General features: G+C 39.2%; 1 protein-coding gene and 1 long non-coding RNA gene across 3 annotated transcripts; one reads left to right on the forward strand and one right to left on the reverse strand.

Moving 5' to 3' along the window:
- Nucleotides 1–1,021: 1,021 nt before the first annotated feature.
- LOC124131858 lies at nt 1,022–9,640 on the forward strand. The gene is made up of 3 exons (XR_006860731.2): nt 1,022–1,316; nt 6,479–6,513; nt 9,390–9,640. It is a non-coding gene; the product is annotated as an uncharacterized LOC124131858 (long non-coding RNA).
- Nucleotides 4,455–24,675, reverse strand: LOC124131856 (heterogeneous nuclear ribonucleoprotein U-like protein 1). 2 transcript variants are annotated; one of them, XM_046495352.2, is made up of 18 exons: nt 24,403–24,675; nt 19,961–20,073; nt 19,147–19,357; nt 18,795–18,906; nt 18,587–18,651; nt 18,157–18,296; nt 17,671–17,770; nt 17,171–17,283; nt 16,719–16,874; nt 16,350–16,457; nt 15,966–16,088; nt 15,637–15,765; nt 10,928–11,096; nt 10,522–10,680; nt 6,893–7,000; nt 6,668–6,729; nt 5,914–6,060; nt 4,455–5,681 (listed from the first exon to the last, which is right to left on the reverse strand). In XM_046495352.2, the coding sequence occupies exons 1-18, from the start codon at nt 24,539–24,541 to the stop codon at nt 5,526–5,528; spliced, it is 2,310 nt and encodes a 769-aa protein (XP_046351308.1). In that variant the 5' UTR covers nt 24,542–24,675; the 3' UTR covers nt 4,455–5,525. The 2 variants fall into 2 exon arrangements, with proteins under 2 accessions (XP_046351308.1, XP_046351307.1); XM_046495351.2 differs by having other exon boundaries at nt 18,587–18,654; nt 24,403–24,674.
- Nucleotides 24,676–24,837: the final 162 nt, after the last annotated feature.

Here is a 24,837-nt window from a genome sequence, read left to right on the forward strand (position 1 = left end):
CTTTACGGCTAAATAATTACGATGGGACATGAAATGTGTGCGTGTGTGTGTATGAGATTGCGAGTCTGTGTGTGTGTGCATGCGTGCGTGCGCGCGCGCGCGTGGGTAAGCATGAGTGTGTGTTTGTGTGTGTGTGCGTGCGCGTGCGTGCGCGTGCGCGTGTATGAGTGAGAGTGTGCATGTGTGTGCGTGCCTGTGTAATGTGTGCTCGCGTGTATGAGAGAGAGAAAGCGTGTCTACGTGTGTGTGTACGAATGTGTGTGTGTGCGCACGTGTAAAGATAATTTTCTTTTCTGTTATGCCACAATCGATCACCCTGTCTGCCATCTTAGAGGCGCATGATTTTAAAGTGTGTGACACATGAGCTGTAATTGTTTGAATCACATGGTGTTTCTTCACCACTTCCGGGCAGAGGCTGGTACGTTTGCCCTCTAAACGAGACTTGACACATAATTCCCACATGTAGTTTGTTAAAAAAGGAAACACGTGACTTCAAAGCTCAACTGAACAGTTGTGGAGTATTACACTTGATTGAAAACAGCATTCATTTCTACACGACATGTATCCCCACTGCATGAGTATTAAATTACACAGTCATACCTCAATACAACCCGCATTTGGCTGCGTCATGTGCGTTGAGGGCTAAAATTACTTCATCAGACCTGCCATGGAGGCGCAGCGGTACAAGGTCAGAGGTTGAAGTTGTGTCAAAAACAATATAAAAAACCTTCTGCATACCAAATTTGATAATTATATATGCAAATGGTTCAATAATTAAAAAAAAAAGGTACATGTTCGGAACATCAATGCAAAGTTCAGCTTCATAGGCCTTCATAGTTTACAACAGACAGACAACGCGCCAACTGTTAGTTCACGTGAGGTCAAAGGTACTTAAGTGACCCTCGAGTGCCGAAATACATTGTAACAACCTCAATAATGTGTGGTCTTGTTAGATAATGGGAGATAAACGGCACATAACTTGTAAACAAACGTGAACCGAAAAAACCATCTGGTCATAGAGTACAGCAGAAGGGCGACATATTGTTTGAACAAAAGGACTCCTGTATGCCTGGTCGGCCCCGTCCAGCAGATAGAGTGGTGGCCAAGTCTGACCTACTTGTGAGTGAGTGAGTGTTGCGCCGCTTTGGCGTGATTCGATATACCACGATAAGTCAGGTGACTGTCAGGTGACTGTCAGGACACCCAGGGGGTGGTAGACGTATACCAGCTGAGCACGAGTATGGCGCTGACAAACCAAGAATCATTACAAGGGCGAATCTGGGATTCAAACGTACGAAAACCGGATCCTGGCACCGGTAAGAGACGCAACTCTGCACTTAGGCGATCACCATGTCGTTCCATTTGTTAACTGCAAAGACAGGCAGTTGCTGCAATACAACATTTAAAATGCATCTTTCAATTCGAAAGGGCCTTGTTCCCATCTCGTTCGACTTTAAATATCGAACCTGGATTAACTTTTTTTAATTACAATTTAATTTCGTTTCCAATAGTGATTGTATAGAATTGTGTTCCATTACGAATTTGCATTTTTAAGAAATCTGGATGCTGCAAAAATACATTAACCGCATACATAAATTGAAAAATATATTTTCATAAGTGATGAGAAGCAATAATGTTTTTAAATAAACCCTCCGGAGGAGACCACATATTTCATGCGCGATCCGCTTTAAAAAGCTGCAAACGCTCCTGGCTTGGTGTTGAGATTACGGGGGAGCCCTTTTCACAGATATTTTTGCAACGTCCCAAACGTTGTGAGGTGAAGATGATTGTACTATGATAGAGACGTGCATGTACGTGTGTGTGGCTGCTTGTACCAGTCCGGATGGCCTTTACGTGACAGTAAGCTGATTACTGTAGAGTGAGTAAGGTCAAGGTTTAACGCCGCTTTTGAGATTGTTCCAGTTATATCACAGCGTGTCAGCCTAATATGTGAGGTAAGTGATGCAGGTCTCAGACGTTTACCAAGTCAGTGAAACCCACGAGCACGGATATGGTGCTGACAAATCTAGAAATAACGCGAACCGGGATTCGAACCCACGATCAAAGCAAAAGGCGGCGCCTAAGACGACTGGGCCACCATAGCCTACAGATTACTGAAGGAAGGGCGCTGGACAATGAATCTAGAGTGGAAGTCTATTTACGGAATGAGTTAATGCTGCATATTGATACTGTCTGTAATATCTTATAAATAAATTATATGAGTGAGTATTGGAAGGCGCGAAAGGGCCAAGTCAACCAAGTCAGCGAACCTGACCACCCGATCCCGTTAGTCGCCTTTTACGGCAAGCATCATATGCTGAAGAATCAACACGAGAATTTGTGAATTTGTGAGTAAAAGCAAAGACCATTGGTTTCTGGCTAGCGAAACAAAATCCGTTTAATGAAAGAGTAAACGTAAGATATATCTTTTTGTTCCTTAAAACATGTCAGCGGACATCATAGTGTGGTATCCTACTCCTGCGAGCATACATATACTACTCACAATTTGCTGAGGATAAACTTCTAAAAAACACCCGACAAATAAAGATTGAAATATCCCGGTACACAATGTTTGAGGTCCTATGTGGATAAACCAATTTCATGATGAACGGACGGAAAACCGGTGTATCGTGACAGAATCGTTGAACATCACTACCTGAGAGCACAACATTTGCTACTGTGGATTACAACTGAATGCAGTTATGCCGCCTCGGCGTCAAAGATGCCGTTTGACAACCGAAGAGTTAGGCAGATGCACGGCCATGCTTGAAACATGGTCAACACAATGTCACGTTGCTAACGTCTTCGCTGTCAGCCAAAGTGTGATCAGGACATGGAATCGATACCAGACGTTTGGATCAGCGATAGGGTTGCGACCGGGTACGAAAACTGAACTCGAGGACCCGGCAGACAATACCCGAACCGGACTCGAGTACCCGTAGTTCAATGTTGTCCCACTTGTTTGTAATGCTTTTGCGAATAAAAGGTCATCAAACATCTATTGATCTATTCTAAGGTATTATGTTTTTTATTAAATGCCTGCATGGCTTACCTAAAATATTTGAACGTTTGTCCGCTTTGTCGTCCATTTTGAAGTGACTTACGAGTTACTAAAGGCGATAAGAGTTATCTCCCCTGAACGGGTACTCGAGTCCTGAAAATTGGACTCGAGTCCTAAGCTACCTGACCCGTTATCGGGTACTCGAGTACCCGTCGCAACCCTAATCAGCGACCCAGCGACACGCAGGGGGTCGACAGCCTTCCGCTACTCTGCGGGAAGACAGGTTTCTCCTCCTTGCAGCAAGACGTCATCACTTCGTGACTGTTGTTGGTTAGTTTTTTGTTTAACGCCGCACTCCGCAATATTCCAGCTATATGACAGCGATGTGTAAATATAATCGAGTCTAGACCAGACAATCCAGTGATTGATGTCATGAGCATCGATCCACGCAATTGGGATCGATTACATGCTTCAACCATGTCAGCGAGCCTGACCACCCGATCCAGTTAGTCGCCTCTTACAAGTATAGTCGACTATTAAGGCAAGCATGGGTTTGCTGAAGACATTCTAACCCGGATCTTCACGGGTCGGGGTCGTCGTCGTCAATGTTTCAGAAATGACCTGCGGAACGCCAGTAGCGTTAACGCTATTACTCAGACAGTGCGTAATGGTCTCCTGTGTGGCATGGCAAGTAGACAGATTTCAGTAGATCAAGTAAGGATAAGATTTATGGATCACTTGCTTGATAACGGTGTTAGAACCAACACCGAAACGTCGCTCTGAATTGTAATACTTACTTAGTACTCCAACTTCTAAATGCCTATCAAAAAAGCGTCCAGACCATTTTCGCCCCAGTAAAAAGTATATCACCATTACCCCATGAAAGGTATGAAGGCTTGACCTTAGGCTTGAAACAATAATTTCACCTGATCGTCACAAACAAGAGTTTGTATTCCTGTTGTCAACCATAGAGCGTTCTTTGGGAAATTAGACTGATTCAGTCAGTGGACAACCCTATTCAGGTTCTTGCAACGAATTGGTTGGTGTGGACAGCCCTGGCCAGAGATTCTTTCTCAAATTAAGAATGTTCCTGAATCATAGTCACTAAAAATCTGATGACATGGAAAGAGGGGTTACTGGCAGTCATATTTCGCTTGAAAAACCAGTTATGTAGTCAAGGGGGAACAACTCTACTTGGTTGTAGTCAACACTTTCACACGTCGGAAGCTAACAGCAAAGAAGTCAACGCACTTAAGTTTTCATTATCCCATCTTGGGCAGGGAACTATTGCCATCTTGAATATCATTGCAATCATATTCCGGCATGTCATCTTCATTCAGTAAAGCCAGCAGGCAGCTGCAAAGGATGTATAAGTTCAATGGCCCCAACACAATATCCCCACAGGGATAGGACACAGGACACCACTTTCATTAAGAAATAACAGGAGACAATATTGCCAAGAAAGATGTATTTAACAATGAAGACATGTTTCATAAGTAACGCATTTTGAACATAAAATATCCACTAAAATCTCTTCAACAACCGATTTGCTCAGCAGTTTCTGGAACCGCATCCCCAGTTTTCCTGATCAGTGTCACACTGGCTCCTAGATGTCAGTCTCAGAAACAGCTAGATACAACAGTTGTCAATGTACATGATACACAATACCAATTATCCACCTACTATTAATTACAGGGCTCTATTCTCACTGACTATTGTTATAGTTGGACACTAACAACAAGGCCAATTTAACAAGAAACATTAAAATAAAATTACAATAAAATATTTTTATAAAATCTATGAATGTTCCTGAATGAAATCAGAAGATGCACACAGTTCGGCTCGGATGATGGTTTAAAACAAAAGATATGACATGTTTTGTACAATGACAGGCAACAATTAATATGCTTTACCATGCTCCTGTCATATGGGAGAAGACGATGAACTTGCTGTGATGGTCTGATTCATGGAAAGTATCTCTAATTATGCACATAATCAATTGTTTTTCATGATTCACATTAATGAACATCTACAAAGATGACGAATGACCTAAAGAACAAGATTAAGTGTAAGAAATAGCAACATGACTAATGTCCATCTTCTTCATGAAGACTTGATAAATGCATTCTACAGCTGATGCAAAACTGTTTCATTCCTGTATTCTTTTCCTTTTACAAAAACATTGTGTAACTTCACGGAACAGACAGGATTTTATATACAGTTGATACACAAGCACAACACTGCACCAAAACAGTAACATGAAGACACTGAGAAATTCAAAGAAATATGTTCAGGTTGAATGATCAAGGACATGATCCCTGTCTTGTGGGTTCCGGAGTACGGCTGAGAGGTAGAAATCATGTCGAGGTGTACCTCATACAACAGGCTTGAACACAGGTCTCCTGACATCTGTCGCTGAAGTATACCCATCAACCGATCCATGCTTCTCCCCTACTCCTCCCTTGCTTGACACCAGGGCACTGGTGACTTAAGGAAACTGACTATAGGTGTGATGTTGAAGCCACTATTTGTTGCTGTAGTTGCCATAGCCCCAGCTGCCGTACTGTTGATTCTGGTTGTTGTAGTTGCCACCCTGACCCCAGTAGTTCTGTCCCCAGCTGCCTTGACCTCCCCATTGACCGTATCCCTGGTTTGATGAACCCTGGCCATAACCACTCCACTGAAACAAAAATGTTAAAAATGTTCCACAGATAAAAAAAAACAAGACACAACAGCCAAACGTTCTTACCAAAACCTGTAGTCCTGAAGTCCTTGCCAAACTGTCCAATAGTGAAGGTATCATGAGGACTAGTAGAAATGTGCCATGTTTTATGTTATTATTAGGACTAGTGGACTAGAAACTTATCACAAGAATCTAATTGGCTACTGCTATTATAACTCACTGTACTTACATTATAGTTAGGGTTGTTTGAGCCCCAAGATCCCTGGTTGCCCCATGAACCCTGGTTCCCCCACGACCCCTGACTGCCCCAGGAGCCTTGCTTGTTGTAGGAGCCCTGGTTGTAACTGCGATTATGGTTGTAGTTGCGGTCATAGGACTGAAAAATGACAATGTTCATCAAAATATTTATTATATGGATTCCATGTCCAAAGGATATAATCATAATATAATCATAATATATGCATGTCTAATGCACTAATACCATGCACTGGTACATGTTCAAAGTGCAAAAGATAAATCGTTATGAAAACAGACACTGCAACTTAGGCATCATACGAAGTGAAAAGATGTGTATTCAGTTTCGATACAAAATATTCAAAGCTGCTAGCTCATATAATGTCAAGGGGAAGAGTTCCACAGGACTGGCACACACACATTTTGCATTTATGTCCCCTCTTACAGGTTACATTTAACTCATACAGATTCTTTATGATTATCCTTAACCGATACAAAACTGGTTATCAGTGTCTACTCGTCTAAGGGATAATCTCTAGATTTCTTCCCTTTACTTGCAGATGACCCCAACCAAACTGTACTCAGCAAGTGGGATGTGAGTGGATTAAAACCTGTGGATGTTTCTTGGTCAATATCTGGTGTTGGTTCTAAGGGGCTCAGATAGGAGTTCTGCATCAACTTCATGTGAAGTCTATCACCTTCAACTGAAGGGCTGAGTATTTGTATTAGGCAATTAAAAATCAAATTACCTGTGCCTGTCGACCTCCAGATCTATCCTGGTCATCATAACGTCCCCCACCTGATTTGTAGCCTGCAAAAGATAACAACAGGTTATACTTCTTTGTCACTCTCCATGGAATCATTTTTGGCTTGTCTCTAAAATCTCCAAATAGTCCAATAGAAATATTGTAAAAATCAACATATCAAATATATTTCTGGTACATATCTTGGAGACATGTTTCAGCAACACCCACCTCCATAACCACCTCCTCTACGGTCATATCCCCCACGGTAGCCTCCTCTACCACGATCACGTTGGTCATAGCCACCACGACGATCGCGGTTGTCATAACGACCTCGACCTGAAATTCATAGTGGTCAAGAATCATGTAATCATAAACTGTAGTGCTTGTTTACTGAGATGCTGAGTATGCAATCTTCAACTCAACACTTGTCATGCTGGAAATTAATTTTTATCTTAATGCGTTCTCCGTACATATTCTTATTGATAATGCATCGAAATAATAAACTAGAGGCCTGATCTATTAATGAATAACATCTTTTCATTAAATGTAATGAATGAAAGTCCTATATACAATGTATAGGTTAGAGCATGTGGACCTGGTGCTTAGGCGTTGATTCAACAATGGTTACGATTAGTCACCAGGGTCCGAGTCCTGTAACCTTAGCACCTTAAACATTGGTTTGATGACTGTACATGAAAAGACATTCTAGAACTCTTATGCTTCAGTGTGAGAACACTGAGTGCGTGACCCACATGAATATATTCTGTGTCTTTGGCACATGCATCTCACTCTTTGGCAACTTTGGTTATGAAACGCTCATCCCAGGGCAAATATACAATTCATATTGGACCAACTCTCGTCTCCCACTCACTTAGCAATTGATTGATTTGATTCATTGTAAAATAATGTAATGGCCAAAGACATTGAGGCCACAAAATCAATTAGGGAATTATCCAGGGTTCTAAACAAATTTCTTTTGGTAGACAAATTGGGAAAATATATTATTAGAAGTTCTTACTTTCCTAAATTCAGGGAAAATTTGTGCCATATGTCATTACTTGTTACTTCCCGACAATGGGTTTTGTGCCCTATGGCATACTAGTTACTTCCTGACAATGGTTTGTGTGCCACATGGCATACTTGTTACTTCCCGACAATGGGTGTTGTGCCCTATGGCAACCTTGTTACTTCCTGACAATGGGTGTTGTGCCACATGGCATACTTGTTACTCCCTGACAATGGGTGTTGTGCCACATGGCATACTTGTTACTTCCCAACAATGGGTGTTGTGCCCTTTGGCATACTTGTTACTTCCTGACAATGGTTGGTGTGCCATATGGCATACTTGTTACTTCCTGACAATGGGTGTTGTGCCTGATGGCATACTTGTTACTTCCTGACAATGGGTGGTGTGCCCTATGGCATACTTGTTACTTCCTGACAATGGGTGTTGTGCCCTATGGCGTTACTTCCTGACAATGGGTTTTGTGCCCTATGGCGTTACTTCCTGACAATGGGTGTTGTGCCACATGGCATACTTGTTACTTCCCGACAATGGGTGTTGTGCCATATGGCATACTTGTTACTTCCTGTCCTATGGCATACTTGTTACTTCCTGACAATGGGTTTTGTGCCACATGGCATACTAGTTACTTCCTGACAATGGTTTGTGTGCCACATGGCATACTTGTTACTTCCCGACAATGGGTGTTGTGTCCTATGGCATACTTGTTACTTCCTGACAATGGGAGTTGTGCCACATGGCATACTTGTTACTTCCTGACAATGAGTGTTGTGCCACATGGCAAAGAGATTGTATGCAATGCAAATAATATAAAGTTAATGATTAAAAACTCTTCCCATTTATTGGCCCTGTTATCAAGGTAATAAAGGTTATCACCACAAAGCCATACAATAAGTAATGAGTTATATTATATGTTTACATGATTTGGGAAATGTTAAATTCTGATTTTGGAATTGTTTTATGAAATTTTCTGCAGACTTGATGCTGAAGATTAGCCTCTGAGCAGGTCCAGATAAATCTGTCAATGTTTCTCTTTTGTTGCCTTAAATCTTAAAGAATATATGGTTTGTTGACATGCAATAACCTATCATGTTCAGTTGTTATGAAGTACATAAATTCACTGTAGAATAGAATTTGGAATGACACTGGCATTGCTCATGACTACTTGATATTGACCCATATATATTGATTTTGTGTAGTGAGTTGACAGAAACTAAACGGAAGTGCCAGTCTTACTTTCACTTCTTCCTCAGAGGCCGACCACGGTCTAACTATCTGAAGCTAGCTGGTGTTTTATCAAGAGGCAGGAGGCCCCTTGTTTATATGTATCAATTAGCCCTGTCAACCAAAGGAACGTCAGTCCTTAATAGAGTCAACTGACGGTCCTGTTCTGGGTTATTGCTACTACCATCAAGAAGCAAGTTCAATCACTATGTAAATGAATTACAACTTAAAAAACAAAAATCTAAATTCTTAAGGGCATATTAAATACCCGATATGAAATACATATTACATTGTTACTTATAAAACCAAGAATGTACGCTCATGAAGTCAATGTGCATGTATAAGGATTAGACATGTATCTATAAAGGCTATTGTGTGCTATCATGACTATTTAGGAACAAGATACAATTTGTCTTTAGTTGATTATTTTAATTTCCATCCAACCCCCCTACCAAAACCCAGTGCTGTGCTTGACAGGTCCAGCATTCCCAGAGACAGTAATGAGGAGCTGAAGCGATATTACTGATAACAGTCAGTAGAGGAGAGCAACCTAAGCTGTTGTCAACAACACCTATGGTCGGCCCTTAAAGAACTGCCTATTCAAAATCCCAGATTACTGTTGAAATAACATCCTTGAAGTCAGCTGCAAGTATGCCCAAGGCTAAAGCAATCAGCTACATCTTCAGATAATGGCAACAAGTGATTATGATTTGCTTGTAATAAATATTGCTATCGAACATTCACCATCTTTCATTTGATAATTTTACTTCACAAAAGTAGATATTTCCTTTGAATCAGATGATAGGGACATTGTTCATCTTCTCCATTTGCTGACATCATGGGACACTTCTACACCCATCATCATGACAGTAAGAGGAACAATGGCACAGATTTCGTGCACCACAACTTACTATCACTATGACCAGATCTTATGGCTCACTTGATAGTGCCAGCGTAAGGGCAGGTAACTATTCTAACTAGTTCATGTGCCATACATAACAGTAGTCATTTTTAAATAAGTGTTTTAGGAAAAAGAATGTTTCAAGGTTACAAGTCAATGAAATCTATTCAGAGAATGTTCCTTATCTCGAATACTGCAGACTAGACTGCAACAAAATGCACTTCTTTATGTCATTTGATATAAATTAAGCTCAAGTTCGGGTATTTTAACGTCCACAGCTCGTGAGAGTGACAAAATTATTGTGCACAACCAACATTTCTTACACCATCAGGTTAACTTCAACTAATAACTAGGCCTTCACATTTTATACTCACAAGTTACTGTGATTCAATAACTTTAGTTCAGTAAGTATAGGGCACAAATATTGTAAATAAATACAGAGCAATATATAAATTAGAGCAACCTTACGAGATGCGCGAGACAGTTTACAACAGCGGACATAGGTGTGAAGGCCTTTTCTTGTTTCCATAGAAATTATAGTGGTTTTGAGCTGTGAAATATATTGTTTCCATGGGAACGATTACTTATTAATATGTAGTATAAATGTGAATTCCACAATTACTCAGTGGGATACGGCGAGAAATGGCTTCCTGTCTGAAATACTATGTTTTCATTACTGAATGGCAATGATGTATCAAGCACACCTACCCGAGAACCTATCTCCTCTGAATCTCTTGTCCGGAGGAGGGAGAGCTGCCTGGCCTTCTTTGCGGTACTTCTCTACCAGCTTATCGATCTCTTCCTTGTCCTGCTCAGTGAACTCTACACCGTCAAACAGAGACCCTGTTTCTGGCAATGTGAAATTAGCTGTGCGAAGAAAAAACGAAACAAGATCAGTATGGATACAAAATGTCCACATGAATTTCCTCAGCATCTACCCTGACGAAATTCATAAGTGGAGAACCCAACATCTAAGACTATCTTAACCTGAGCAAGATTAACATGCTTATGGGTGAGCTACATAGTTAGGGTCTAAAATAAGCTTCAAGAAGGCTGACAGGAGAATAACAATCGGCAGCAGGTGCCCGCCCCCTTATCCGGCGGCGATCCCTACCTTTCATTTCAAGAACAGCTTTTTCTGGCACCTCTTTTCCCTCTTCCTTCTCCCTTTGGGCAATGCGGGTTTTGAAATCCTCATCAGTAGGTACTACCACAATCGCCTTGCGTTGGAAACCTTCAAAAGGCTGCATTTTACGTCTCCGGGCTGATGCATACACATTTGTCTAATCGGCAAATAAGAACATAATAGATCATGAGTCTCGTCTCCATCTCGTTCCTTTGCCAACCGGATGTTATCAGTGGCATACATTGTCATTACGTTGTAAAAACATTATTACATCATGTCCAGCATCCGATGGTATCTGCAAGACACTTCAAGAAACACATGTTACATGGTTCATACAGTCGCTAACTGCCTAGTTGCCTATCGTTTGTCCCGCTCTATTCCGCGCCTAGCCCTAACATCCCTATCCGTTTTCCCCCCTCCATGGAAAGCTAAGTCTCCATGGGACTTACCTTCAAAGCTGAAAAATAAAACTCACCTGCACAGATAACCATTGAGTAGATGTACTTAATGTAGAATATTTCATACGCAGCTTTGGAATCTCAGCTTGAGTACATGTATGTATATAAGGTCACTCCCAAAGCAGTCATGCTGGTCATAGGAATAGCAATCATAGTGCTCATCATAATAGGAAATAGTGAATAGATGAGCCAAGAGCAACCTCGTCCCGATCACCACCTATGCCTTGCCATAGATAATCATACCAATCAGCTAATGTGGCCAACCAACATCTCAATGCTAACAAAATACTGTCAAAACTCTAAAAACAGCCTCAGTCTTGAACAACTTCAATTTCAAACTTATTTTCCACATGTTTGAAATCAAGAAACAAGTCAATTTTCTTGAATGGTTGCCATGAAAATAATTCAAGAACCTAATAATTAGAATTAGGTGGATAGAGTAATAACGACTGACAACCCATCAGAGCCAATAACTGGGTAAAAACTAGTACATCACAAGTTGAATATTACATATTGTTCAACCAGAACACCGATGAGTGACCATCAAAAGCCAAAATGATTAATAAAGCACACAGGAAGTTAGCTGAACAGAGAATAAGCTTTCTGCCATCCACTACCTCTACAGAAGAAGTTAACACATCCATGCAGTAATGTATATGCCTGGTGAGTTTCATGAACTAATTGAAACCTACAAATCTATAGGGGAAAAAGCCTACTGAATAAACCCTCGGTTACACACATGAATAAAATACTCATTTGCAGTAATAAGTGTGATAACCGTACTTGTACATGTTGCAGATACACTCATTCAACACTCAGCTAAGTTCCACTGATACTGTCAAGTTTCCCCACTCGAGATACAAAGCTTTGATACACTCCTAGAAAAATAAGATTGAGCTGGCATTCACCAATGCTTTCATAAATCTGTGAAGTGCATAATTATATTATATACCACAACTTAATCCACAACATTTGCAAAAACATGATCTAATATATGACCATCATTCTTAGAATATCTGTAAGTGTCTTGTGACTTGCATGGACTTCCTTTCAAGTATAACCGTCGCTCAAAGACAACATATCCGTGCCACATATTTCTTCAGATCACAGGAACAAACCAGCTGACATCCTTAACATGCCTTAACATCCATGTGCTAAGGCAAGCATATATTCTTTTGGTTTGAATAGTTTCTAGAAATAGACACACATTTAATCTGAACTAAAGTTGATTTTCTGTTCTCAAATGGAGAAAGTTAATCAGCTAATATCTTGCAATGCAACTGTATGTTCACCATGTCAACAAGGATAATATTACAACTCAACACTCAAACATTCTAAATCTTGTAAATCCATTACATCAAATGTGAAAGCAGCAATTATTCTTTCAAAGTAAGTCCTGACATGTAATCCACCAATCTAGTAGGTTCCAATAAAAGCAGCTAGAGAAAAGTCAGGGTAGCCACAGTGACACAAGTTTAAAATTCCCCGACAGATTTCCATTTTCCCTGATCAACGTTAATACAAAAACACATTACATTAAGTGATTAATGGCCTCCAATCACCCATTTTACTCAACATACACCAGTAACACCTTACACATTAACATCAAAATGACCGACTGTCAATGAGAAACGGCAAGATTACTAGACTGAGTAATTAAATCCAATAAACTTCAAAGATTGATAGGACTAAAACATGGAACATGTCAAAGCACGGACAATAGTTCTGTCATTCGGGTAAATGTTAAATCATGTACATACAAAACATGATAAAAACACAGCCAATCTGCAAAATCCAGTTTTTCCTGACAAAGGGCATTTTCCCTGACCTATGTCTACCCTGCAAGTGACACCAACTTCTACTTTAAATATTCTGGAATTAAAGTTCAAATGCTCCCCAATAAAACGTAACTGAACATTCACACTGAAATGTAAGATGTTTTCTGGGACATACTTTAAGTACTCATGAGCACGATTCACATGTGTACAAAGAGCCAGCCAGCAATAATATTTCTCAAAATTGTTCTATATCTAATCTGCATGAGAACTAACTTAATAACCACATACCGCAGTCTGTAAGTTAGAATGAGGGCGGTCGTCCTATGCACAAGGTAGGAGATCCACTGGCAATGTCAACCCTCATTTGAAAGCCAGGCCAGAACTGACGTCGTTTCACAGTAAAACTTAGCATTTTATCCGAAATAACTATCGATATTCCTAGAACCAATAAACACCAATTTTATCATATTTCCTTATTCATACCATATATTTTCTGCAAATAAATTTAAATGAGCCTCTCCTCAATCAAGATTGCCAAGCCAGCTTACACTTAAAAACATCAATATCCAGTAGAAAGCAACAAATTAAGCATAAACAGGATCCTCTCAAATCATCTGATACATCTTTAGCCTTTTTACATATTTATTTCATTTAAATCACTGCATTTCCATGGCTTCCTTAAATAACTATCTAATTATATGGTTGTATTGAAATAAACTGCAAAGTAGACAAAAATGTAACCAATAACAAAATTAAATTTTCATTACATTAGATGCCCCGACCTGTTGTACAAGTCCTCTAACGTGTGATATTTAACCTGTGAAGCAAAAATTAATTCCCCCCTTTGTATTTCTATCTATCAGCGAGTACTGGAAAAGGCATGTATCTGCGACTGGTGAATAAACATGCTCAAGGTTAAACAAAACGAAGTCTAATCAATATAAACAAAGTTAATTGGTGATTTAATTGCAAGAAATAAAAAAACTTCTTATTTCATTACTTAAAAAACCAACGTTATTTCAATCTGGCGTCACATGTGTCAACACAAAATGGTGCCATATGCTGGAGTTATTCATGTGTCAAAGCATCATATAAAACAATGGATGAGAAACATGTTTTTATGGCAAATGTAGGGAATGTTTATGCTCTGGTGATGTGCTTCAGTCCAGATTGCAATATAGGCTAGGTACATAAATTAGCATCGATTTTGATGGTTTCTACAAGGGGCACTTTGTAGGCGGGGATCCCGCTATGGACGGCGATATACGGTACATGTGGCATTTCAAACTTAAAGTTGTGGTGAACATCCTGTAACGCTTTAAGTATAAAGATGGCCTTATCCATGAGACATGAGACGATTACAAATGTTCTATCTATAACTTCAATATCCAGCATGGAACTACAGAAAAGTAGCAAATGGTTCATTGAACATAAAACCTCACTCAGTCATAACATAGCAAGTAACTTACAGAACATCTGCATATATTCAGCAGTCAATAACTTCATTACAAGAAGGAAAGTACTACTGATTAGCACATATGGTATTTTACAATTATTTAATGGGTAGTGGGACAACTCCCTTCACTTCTTTCTGACCTTCCAATGCACACAAACAAGGCTTCAGGATTTCTAGCATCACTCATCCTTTGCGCATTCACAATTTCCTATAATTGTTTTCTCAGAATAATGAGTAACAAACCATAGCGCAACAGTTTACACACATAAAAAAAAAATGGATAAGACCAAACTCCACTTTTTACCAACATACAAGATCAATATATAAAACACAATCAGATCACTATGTACTTGAAGATGCCACATCTGTCCTCTCAAATGTTGTTCACATACACAAAATAAACCAAAGACCAAATTCCACTTGTTAATATATGAAAAAAAATCTGATCAGCATATATTCCAGGATGCTGTTCTCCCAAAGACTCAAACAAGGACAAAATATACACTGCATCAAATTTTAACCATCAGTTATTCTCATGGGTGGGTTTACAACTTGGCTCAAACTACCACTTTACATCAAAATACTGGCAAAGGCATCAATTACAGGGTTTAAGCATTCAAGTCGCATCAAAATCCATTACATATGTGCGGAAGAGCATCTGTATAATAATGCAAGTTAACATCCTCTTCTTCCATGGCTTCCAATAGCCCACGATTGTCCACTTCAAATGCAAGCAAACAGACTCACCTTGTAAATCTTGAGAGGAAACATCCATATCCTTTCAAGAAAGGAAAAAAGGTTTCACTTACCTCTTCAAACACCTTTTTGCTGAAATCTGTCTGTAAAAAAATCAAAATTGAGACATACCTACCTGTTTGTATCGTCCTGAGTGCAAATCATTTATTTCTGACAAATCCATCAAGGATTAACGATTCCATAAGGTCATCCTCTGTCTCGTCGTCCTTTCTGTACTACACTATAGAAACCAAAATAAAATACACCTACCTGGTCCAAGATATAATTTCGCTTTTTGCGAGCAGCAATTTCAATCATCCTGTTGAGGCACTTTGTTGCTTTGTCAATAAGGACGTCCCATCGACCAGCATAGTTCTTCTTACGAGGCAGACCCATGACCTAAAAACAGGAAGTATATTCCAAATTAGATATGAAATCATGATGACAAACTTGAAAAAAACATTTACCTCAAATAAAAACATGACTTCTATGAATAGGTCAGTAATCAATAGTCAACCCAACTTTCAAGCTTTATCAGGAAAAAACAAACAAATTTTCCAATACTGACAGTTTATCATTCAATAACGATATGAGCATACCTTCATCTTGTCGATGATGTTGTTGGTACCCAGCACATTGTACCTCTTCTCCAGATTTCCCTTTGCCTGTTTTTCTGCCCAGTAGGTTTTGCCAGCGCCTGGCAGACCAACCATCATAAGGATCTGCAAATATATACAACATTCAGCAAATATATACAACATTCAGCAAATATCCACCAGCAGCAGTAGGTTTTCAACATGACTGCCATGGTGGCTATATTGATATTAGGATCAGGAGAGCTACAGCAAACTAGATAGACCGTTAGTTTGATAAGTGTCACTTTCTTAGGTCCAAAGGTTTCAGAAATGCAAAGTGAGAATGTCCAGAAGGTAAAACAAAGCCAGGCCTTTAACTAGCTAACAAGTATATGCAACACAGCTTACCTCACAATCTCCCTTCTGCGCTGGTGGCAGGGCACCCCTGATACGATCTTCTTGTGCCACTGTCTCAAAGAACACATAGCCTTCAGCAAGAGGGAAATAGGGCTCCTCCTACAACACAACATGGCCTCATTGTAAATATCCTCATTACTACAGAAGTATCTAACACTGCAATGACTTCAAGAATGTATAAATCTGAAAATTGAAATGGTATTGTGTTTATGAAATTGATGCCCATTACATGAAGCACTACTTCTGAGAAAGTGGCTTTAATATCTTATGCACATGTGGGCTGGTGTTTGAAAATGTTATGATAATGTTGCTAAATTCAAGGCATTTAATTAATTTTAAAATCCATATAACATTCCTTACCCTTTGTCCAAAGTTGCATTCAAACTCAGTGTTCTTGGTGAGGATGTGGGGGAACAGAGCCTGTTCTCCCAGCTGACTCTTGTCAATATCAAAACACTTGCCAAGATCTGTACCATTCTTTGCATAGGAAATAGTGGGTTCCTCACTATCTAGATCCTAAATAAACATGGACAAACACTTCAATACAGGTCATGAGAACATAACTTCTTGAAAAATCACATTTGGGTCCTGGTACACTTAATCTCAACTCTAAGAAACATTCTGTACCAACTAGAAGTACCGTATTGAATTAATTTACAGTGTTTATTCTATACATTCTTAAGTGATCTCCATATTCTTAAGTGATCTTATGTCACAAAGCAAGCAATAAGGCAAGATTGTTTTCAACTTGGTTTACAAATCCGAACACAGTTGTAACGTGCAGGATGAAAGCTGTTATTACATCCACTTACTAGATAAGCTGTGATGACATCCCCCTCTGAGAATTTCTCTCCATAGTCATTGAATTTACACTCTGTTGATGCCTTGCCTGTACCACCATAACCATATGACAAAGCCTCTTCACCTGGAATACAAACATTGCACTCACTATACTCATGTACAGCTATGAAAGGTTGCGAGTAGGATAGATCACAGTTCATACACTACTTTGAACACTATGTCTGTTATGTCATCGAGGTCAGCAGTATGTGTAAAGAAAACTTTAAAGTGATGCAAGTCTTGGGACAATTACAAAAGTGCAGAAACCCACTAGCACAGGTATGATGCTGACAAACCTAGAAACATAATGAGGGTGTATCTAGGATTCAAAGGACAAATCCACAAAGTGAATTGCAGCACCCTTAGACCATTGGACCCTAACCTACACTATACATGCTATAAGAAACATTTGGGAAAAGATCTCTCGCACAAATTGGTCAAGCTACTTCAAATACATCAGACATGACCATACCAAGTTGTAGTGAAGCTCCATCCACTGAGTAGCCGACACGCACAACATGGGGGTTGGACTCTTCTGATGGGAGATGTTCAACATTCAAGTTCTCCAATATCTGTCAGTGCAAGAAGTGACAATATGTACCAACTGGTCCTCCACACACATAAACGCAGTGAAAAGTCTTAAACCCACTTGGACCCAAATTTTAATAGTTATGTAATAAAGGCATTTACATAGTTACTAGATAAAAATACAACTGGTTATAACTACACAACATTTGGGTTTTCGCAAATTTCATATTCTTATACAATAAATTAAACAATGTATATCTTATCACTCTGATCATCAATCATAAGATGTGATTACAACTTATCTTACTATACTCAATCAAGCATTTGTGAACACTGTTCATAGCTATAAATTAAAGGTAAAGTAAAATAAAGTACAATAAAAAATTATAGGAAACATGTAAGATCCACATGCACAAATATGAACACCTACCTTGACCTCAAATGCAACCTTGCCCTTGTTCACTGCGAACATTGTTCTCACACCAGCCCACATGAAGCCAAACCCTTCCACGGTCAGAGGGTGAGCCTTCACACCATTCTCATCAATGCGCATATTCAAGTCACAGTTAACTGGGGGGAAAAAAAGAGAGGACAATCAAGTTCTGAATGGGAAATATCTATTTCCTGGGTGCTGTTGTACACATTGATCTTAGCGTTAAGGTGATCGTAACTCCCATACCTTTATACAGACTTGCGACAGTCGAGCGCTGAGGTTGTTTTGTACAATGGCACCCTGGTCATCTTAAGCATTTTCAACTTTATCATTCCTATTAAATTCAAATGGTCTATTACATTAAACATTCAAATAAAGATTCTGACTGACCATAATGACTGATGATAAGACACTAAAAACTACTTACATCTGTCCAACTTGAAATCTGTACCAGTTTCCCAGCCATCATCATCCATCTCGGGTGGTGGGCGTCTACTGTACAGAAAATAAACAAATAAGTTTCAAAACAACTTCACAGATCAACCAGAAGAGTTGTGCAGAAAATTCCAGTAACTCCACTACCACATACATTAACTCACATTACTGCCTCTAAAAGAAAAAGCAAGTAGACTCACTGCCTGTCTCGTGATCGTGATCGAGACCGACGAGATCTGTCATGGGAACGAGACCTCTTCCTTTCCCTAGATCTGGATCTAGACCTCTTCCTTTTTGCTCCACGTTCATCATCTGAAGTAGGAGCAGACATAATACATTCAAAACAATTCCATAACATTTTACAGAGGCTTATTGGTTATGCTACCAGCGTTGAGGGTGGTGGGGGGGGGACAAAGTCCTACAATTGGTCTGGGACAAGTAACCTTTGAACAGGAAGTAACCATTTATTTAAACTTCATTTCCTAGTTTCTCTAGGCAAAAATCCCATATCTTTTCTTTAAAAAAATAAGCAAAATGTTTTGAGACCCCTACCTTTGCCCTCCTCTCCATCATCTTGTGAAGTTTCATCTATAGTCTGATACTCCTCAGCCATATCGTCTCCTGGAGCAGCCTCCTCATCCCCGTTCTGAGCATCTGTCCCCTCTGCAGCCTTCACCTCGACCTCAGGCTCAGCTGCTGCTTCAGCTGCTGCTTCTGTCGGAGCTTCTTCCTGCATAGGTTCAGCTTCAGCTTCAGGTTCAGCCTTAAAACATCAAGTGAAAAACTGGTGAATAATCAAATATACTTAGATGTTTGGCAAATTCACTATGAGCAAGAGATTGTGATACTGATTTATCAACATATCTTGAAGATCTATCATTCTTTCCTAGCCATATGATATCAAGAGCATTTTGCTGCTAAATGGAATTTGGTAAAGTGAGTTTTCTGATCACCCCTTGCTTGTATTGTGGTAAGATACACAAACTAGATAAAATGATGTGGTGAACAACCAATAAACCTAGTTGCCCACAGGACTGAACTTATACACTAGGTTAATATTAAGCTAACATTTAACTGGGCAGAGTCTGAATGCATTGTTTGTTTAAGATTAATTAATAAGATTAAATAAGATTAATTAAGATTTATTTAATCTTGACCAGACAATCCAGCGATTGGCGTCATGACCATCAATCTACACAATTGGGATATGAAGACTTGCATTAACAAAGGCAGCAAGTCTGACCACACTACCATGTTAGTCCTCTTATGACAAGCATGACCAATTCTAACCTGGATCTTCATTGTGTGCTAAAAGCTTCTAGTTATACACCAAGATATATCATCACAGTACTATTTCTCCACACACCTCAGCTGCTGGAGCAGTTTCTGCAGCTGTCAGATCTTCCTGTATCTGACTCCCTTCCTGTGATGATTCATCACCGGCGTCTTGCGATGTGTCCAGAGATTCATTAGCATCTTCTGTAAAAACAGTAATATATTTTAACTGAACAGTCCGAATTGACTTCAATCTTCAAACATGTCAAGAAGTTGTCAGGCAGATGATTACAGGGATGTATCTGGACCTGCTCAGAGGCCGATATTGGGTCCCAAGTCTGAACCAAATGTCAGTAAAAATTCCCACTCTGGAGCCACAAATTTCCCAAATTCATGTTATATGGTAATAACTAATGTAGGGTGTTGTGACTTGTATTTTCTATTTTATTCCCAAATTACCTGCCAAGGGCACTTAGTCTAAAATCCTGGATAAATCCCTGGATCAGTAGATACTTTCTACTTCAATTATCAATACCTTCCCTTATTTAACATGTGGAAGTATTATCAGACAATATAATGATAAAAGTGTGAGTACTTAGTATACACGATACCTTGCTATTTGATATTTAGTTATTTGTTCTCCGTTGTATAAACATAAGGTGGCAGGCTATATAACATACAGTGTTCAAATGTACACATGTACAAACTTCTCTAACATATCTTAATACTATTAATACTTTTAACGAGGAAGAAAACATACACCATCTGCCCTGGATTACTAAGAGTGAAGAGTCTGAATGACACAAAACAATTCAGACAAGAAAACACCAATCATGACAATGAAACCTCAAACTGAAATTGTATAATTTAACTGTTTCAACTAGGCACAACTTGCACATATTGTGGAACATCAACATTCAAATGCTCAAAGAGTACTCAAACTATCAAGATAAATACTTGACAAGGAGTTCTCCCATCATCTAGAAGGGATGAATCAATAATGTCAATGATATCCAATTTCAACTACTTCTCAACACACAAAGGCTACTCTTCCGCCTCTGCCTCAATATTTACACAATGTTACACACAATGAGTCATTGGGTGGGGCCCCATTTGTGAAAATCCACATGGCTGTTCCCTGAATAACTAGAGAGAAACCTAGCAACCAGAAATCTATACACGACCAACAAGTGATGATCATGAATTCTTTCAATGACAAAGATCCCTTACAATCAATAAAAAAAAACTTGATCCAATTTTCAAACAACATGCAATACTATGTATGGAATCAAGCTTTAGATGATCAACAGTTGCAATCAACAGCAAGGATAACTGATACAATTCCATCTGCTACCAGAATCATTAGTCTCTCTTCAGTTAGACCACAGTCAGAGCAATTTTTTTAAAATTAAACTATCACCCAAGCACAGCTTTTGCAAGACAATACTCATCTCCTGCACAGCTCCTTCTTCACAAGACTTGGGGGTGCCTTAGTACAGTGATCCCTCGCTACAACGCTACCTGTAGCTACCTACAATTTCCTGTGTTATGTGATCGCGGTGATCAGCTGATAATGTTTTCTGAGATGGGGGAAAACATTGTGTCATTGGAAAACTTGAGTTTATTAAAAATGTTAATAAATTTTGGGAGCCATGAGTTAGCGCTATATCAAAGAGCGCAATAACAAGGGACCACTGTATTTGAGATTTCCTTCATAGAATTATTTTCATTTAACCATACAGACATATACATGACTATTTCAGGAAGGACATGTTGTCTACGTAATAGCTACTATGGCTACATGTATTGGCATTGTTCAGGATTAGAAATTTCAATCACTACTCTGCAAAAATGATCTACTACAGAGTTGGCATTTACGTAATGGTAAAAGTGGCAGTCCATAAGGAAATGTCACCAGTCCTTCCTGAATTTTACTTGTCTCAGACTGGCATACTTATGCTAATAATTATTTTGAACCATTACCTATCTGACAATGACAAACCTACTTCAATATCTATGAAGACACGCGCTAAATAAAAAATAATTACCTTTTTTGTAACAAAAAAAACCCTCAGAAATGGAAGGTCCGAAATTTGGTTGGTTGGTTTGTTGTTTAACACCGCACTCAGCAATATTCCAGCTATATGACGGCGGTCTGTAAATAATCGAGTCTGGACCAGACAATCCAGTGATTAATATCATGAGCATCGATCCACGCAATTGGGATCGATGACATGCATCAACCAAGTCAGCGAGCCTGACCACCCAATCCCGCTGGTCGCCTTTTACGACAAGCATCGTCTGAACTTTGATTGTACTTCTTATGACAAGAGAAATGTAAGTTAGCTCCAATTGGCTCAGACTGCAGGGTAGACTGCCCCTAACTATCCTTCACCCTTGGATCCCCTTTCCAATCCAATGTATTAATCAGGGCTGGGGCAGCACACTAACCGCTATCTGATATGTATCACGATACCTTTCGCACAACCTGATATGTATCGCAATACTTGCATATGTTCTCATTTGTTGTGCGGATGCCATCCTTTTAATAGATGGGATGGCCAAACACCTGGCTCACTGACGATTAACAGATGGCAGAGTCAATTATGGCACAATAGACAGGGTTTCAGATGGCCTTGACAACTGGCCATAGACCAATAAAATTTCAATTTGACTGATGGTTTGTTTTAGTTGTCAAACTTTTCACCAATAGAAATGCTAAGCAAGGGGTCACATGTGTCATAATTTCACGTTTAACAAGTAAATAGTAAGGATTATTCCTACTTAGGGTATCGATTTTAATGACCAATGAAATGCTCTCAGTTTTGTGTCAATCGAGAGAATGAACAGTACACATATTGTCCTGTTTTCAATCAGAGCTTTCAGCATCATATATGCCTTTATCATTATTCATGACAATACTATTATCGTCGGATTACAGGTTTTCTGACATCATACACCATCTTTGTTTGACTTTTATCATCGACTTATTACATTTCTTGGGCCAAGTCATTGACCTCTATACAGTCTTGTGTCAAAATCACTGATGGATGAATATATTTACATTTTCACAACTAATTAGGGCCTTTTTGGTATTATCAGATATTAAAGCAATCGTTTAAGGTAAATTAAAAAAAACAGATATTTTGTTCCTAGTGTGCGACACCGATCAATAATTTGAATCAGAAGAACAAAAAAACGCAATGCATTTGTGTATTCCTCCACCATCAGTTAATCCAACCCTAACATCCAAACATCGAAGAAGCAGTGAGATCAGTTAAACGAGAGTGACAATCAACAGTCTGAGCCCAAAAACGATATAAGCTGCATTCTGTAAACTGCACTGTTTTCCAATGCAACAGGTCATATGAAAGGTGAAATCGGCACCATATATTTATAATAACTAAGTTGTCAAAAGCAGGACCAATACATCTTGTACAGTGAAATTGGAAGCCATCTTCATTCTAACGTCCTTGTACCTAGACACAAAAAGTCCAGTACCACAAACACTGGCCACTGGTCGTATTCATCAAATAATATGACATGTTGAGTTTTCTTCAGTTTTATTGCTTATAACATTGTGAAGAATGATCTGGCACCAGCAAGTCATGCATCTAAAGGGACCAGTTCAAAAGCTCGATGTTGGATAAACATCTTAATTCCTTAAGTTTAGAGTCTCAATGTTGTGTATAGAACTGAACTAAACCGATCCTAATTTCATTATGTTCAATTAGTATGCCTGACCCGTGAAACAACTGGGCAAAACATGAGTATGCGTGACAAAAGAGGCCATAAAACTCTGAACATTTTCAGAAGTTGGGGGTGGTAGGTTTGTCTCGAAATTTTATTTTCTTTTATCAGACAAACTTTTGAACAGGTCGCAAAATACAGTGTCAGTTTGACACTGACTAACAGTTAATTAAATTGAAAAGGGCATTTTCCTCTTATGTAGGGGGCCTAAACATTAAAGACAATGAACATTTCACAATTACATGACCAATTTGTGTTTGCATGTGAACCTTTGAGTTATTTTAATTTATAGCTTGTTCCTAATACCAAAGTATAAAATAATACAGTGCAGTTTTCACTGCAAAGTAGTAGCCGTTTTGGGGAGTTCCGCTTTCGCTAGTATCATGAGTATTGGTGCTGTTTTCGATGATGACATGTTCCATATTAGCTACAGGCTCTAAACCCAATAATAGGGTACAAAATACACACTTTCGATTCTTTGGCCATCCGCGACCCCCGAAATTAGAAAACAAAGTGACACAAAGTACACCATTCATAAAAAGAATTAACACTTAGCTTTTCAAACTGAATTAAATGGATTAACCTCTTGCAACAGTTTGACCTACATAAACATCTTGCTTCCGGGAGAACATGGCTTCCACAGATCAACATCGCAATATTTACATTCGAGCCCATTGCAAATTGCATCGTGATCAAAATTACAAAAATTACTTGTGTATATGCGATAAATTGATAAAAATGCAACAAAACCATCACAAAATCAACAATGAATTGACAAATTACCTGATCCACTCTCTTTGTTGAGGGCCTGTTTTAGTCTCTTCACAAGCACTGGCTTCGTGCCTTTTGTTTCCAATCCTCGCGTCTTCAGCTCTTCCCGAAGCTCAGCAACCTTCAACTTATTTGGGTCGATGTCACTCATTTTGAATGCAATAAGTTAAACAATCAACAAAATCCAACACAATCAACAAATGCAGTACGAACGTCCTGCACACAAATACAACATAAACCCTTCTAGTTCAATATGGCGGGTCAGAGGACGCACATGCGCAAGATGATACAAAACTCGTCTTCAACTGTCTTCCTGAAACGAATCAGGATCACAGGCACCTCATCATAGGGGATGACCCATTTCTTTGATTTTGCAACCAGTATTTGTGTCTGATTTGCATAAAAATGAATATTCTGTTTTTTAAGATGAAAACTAAAATGTTTTAC

Source organism: Haliotis rufescens, unplaced genomic scaffold, assembly GCF_023055435.1.
Source record: "Haliotis rufescens isolate VD_foot unplaced genomic scaffold, xgHalRufe1.0.p SCAF_3, whole genome shotgun sequence".
NCBI lineage: Eukaryota > Metazoa > Mollusca > Gastropoda > Lepetellida > Haliotidae > Haliotis > Haliotis rufescens.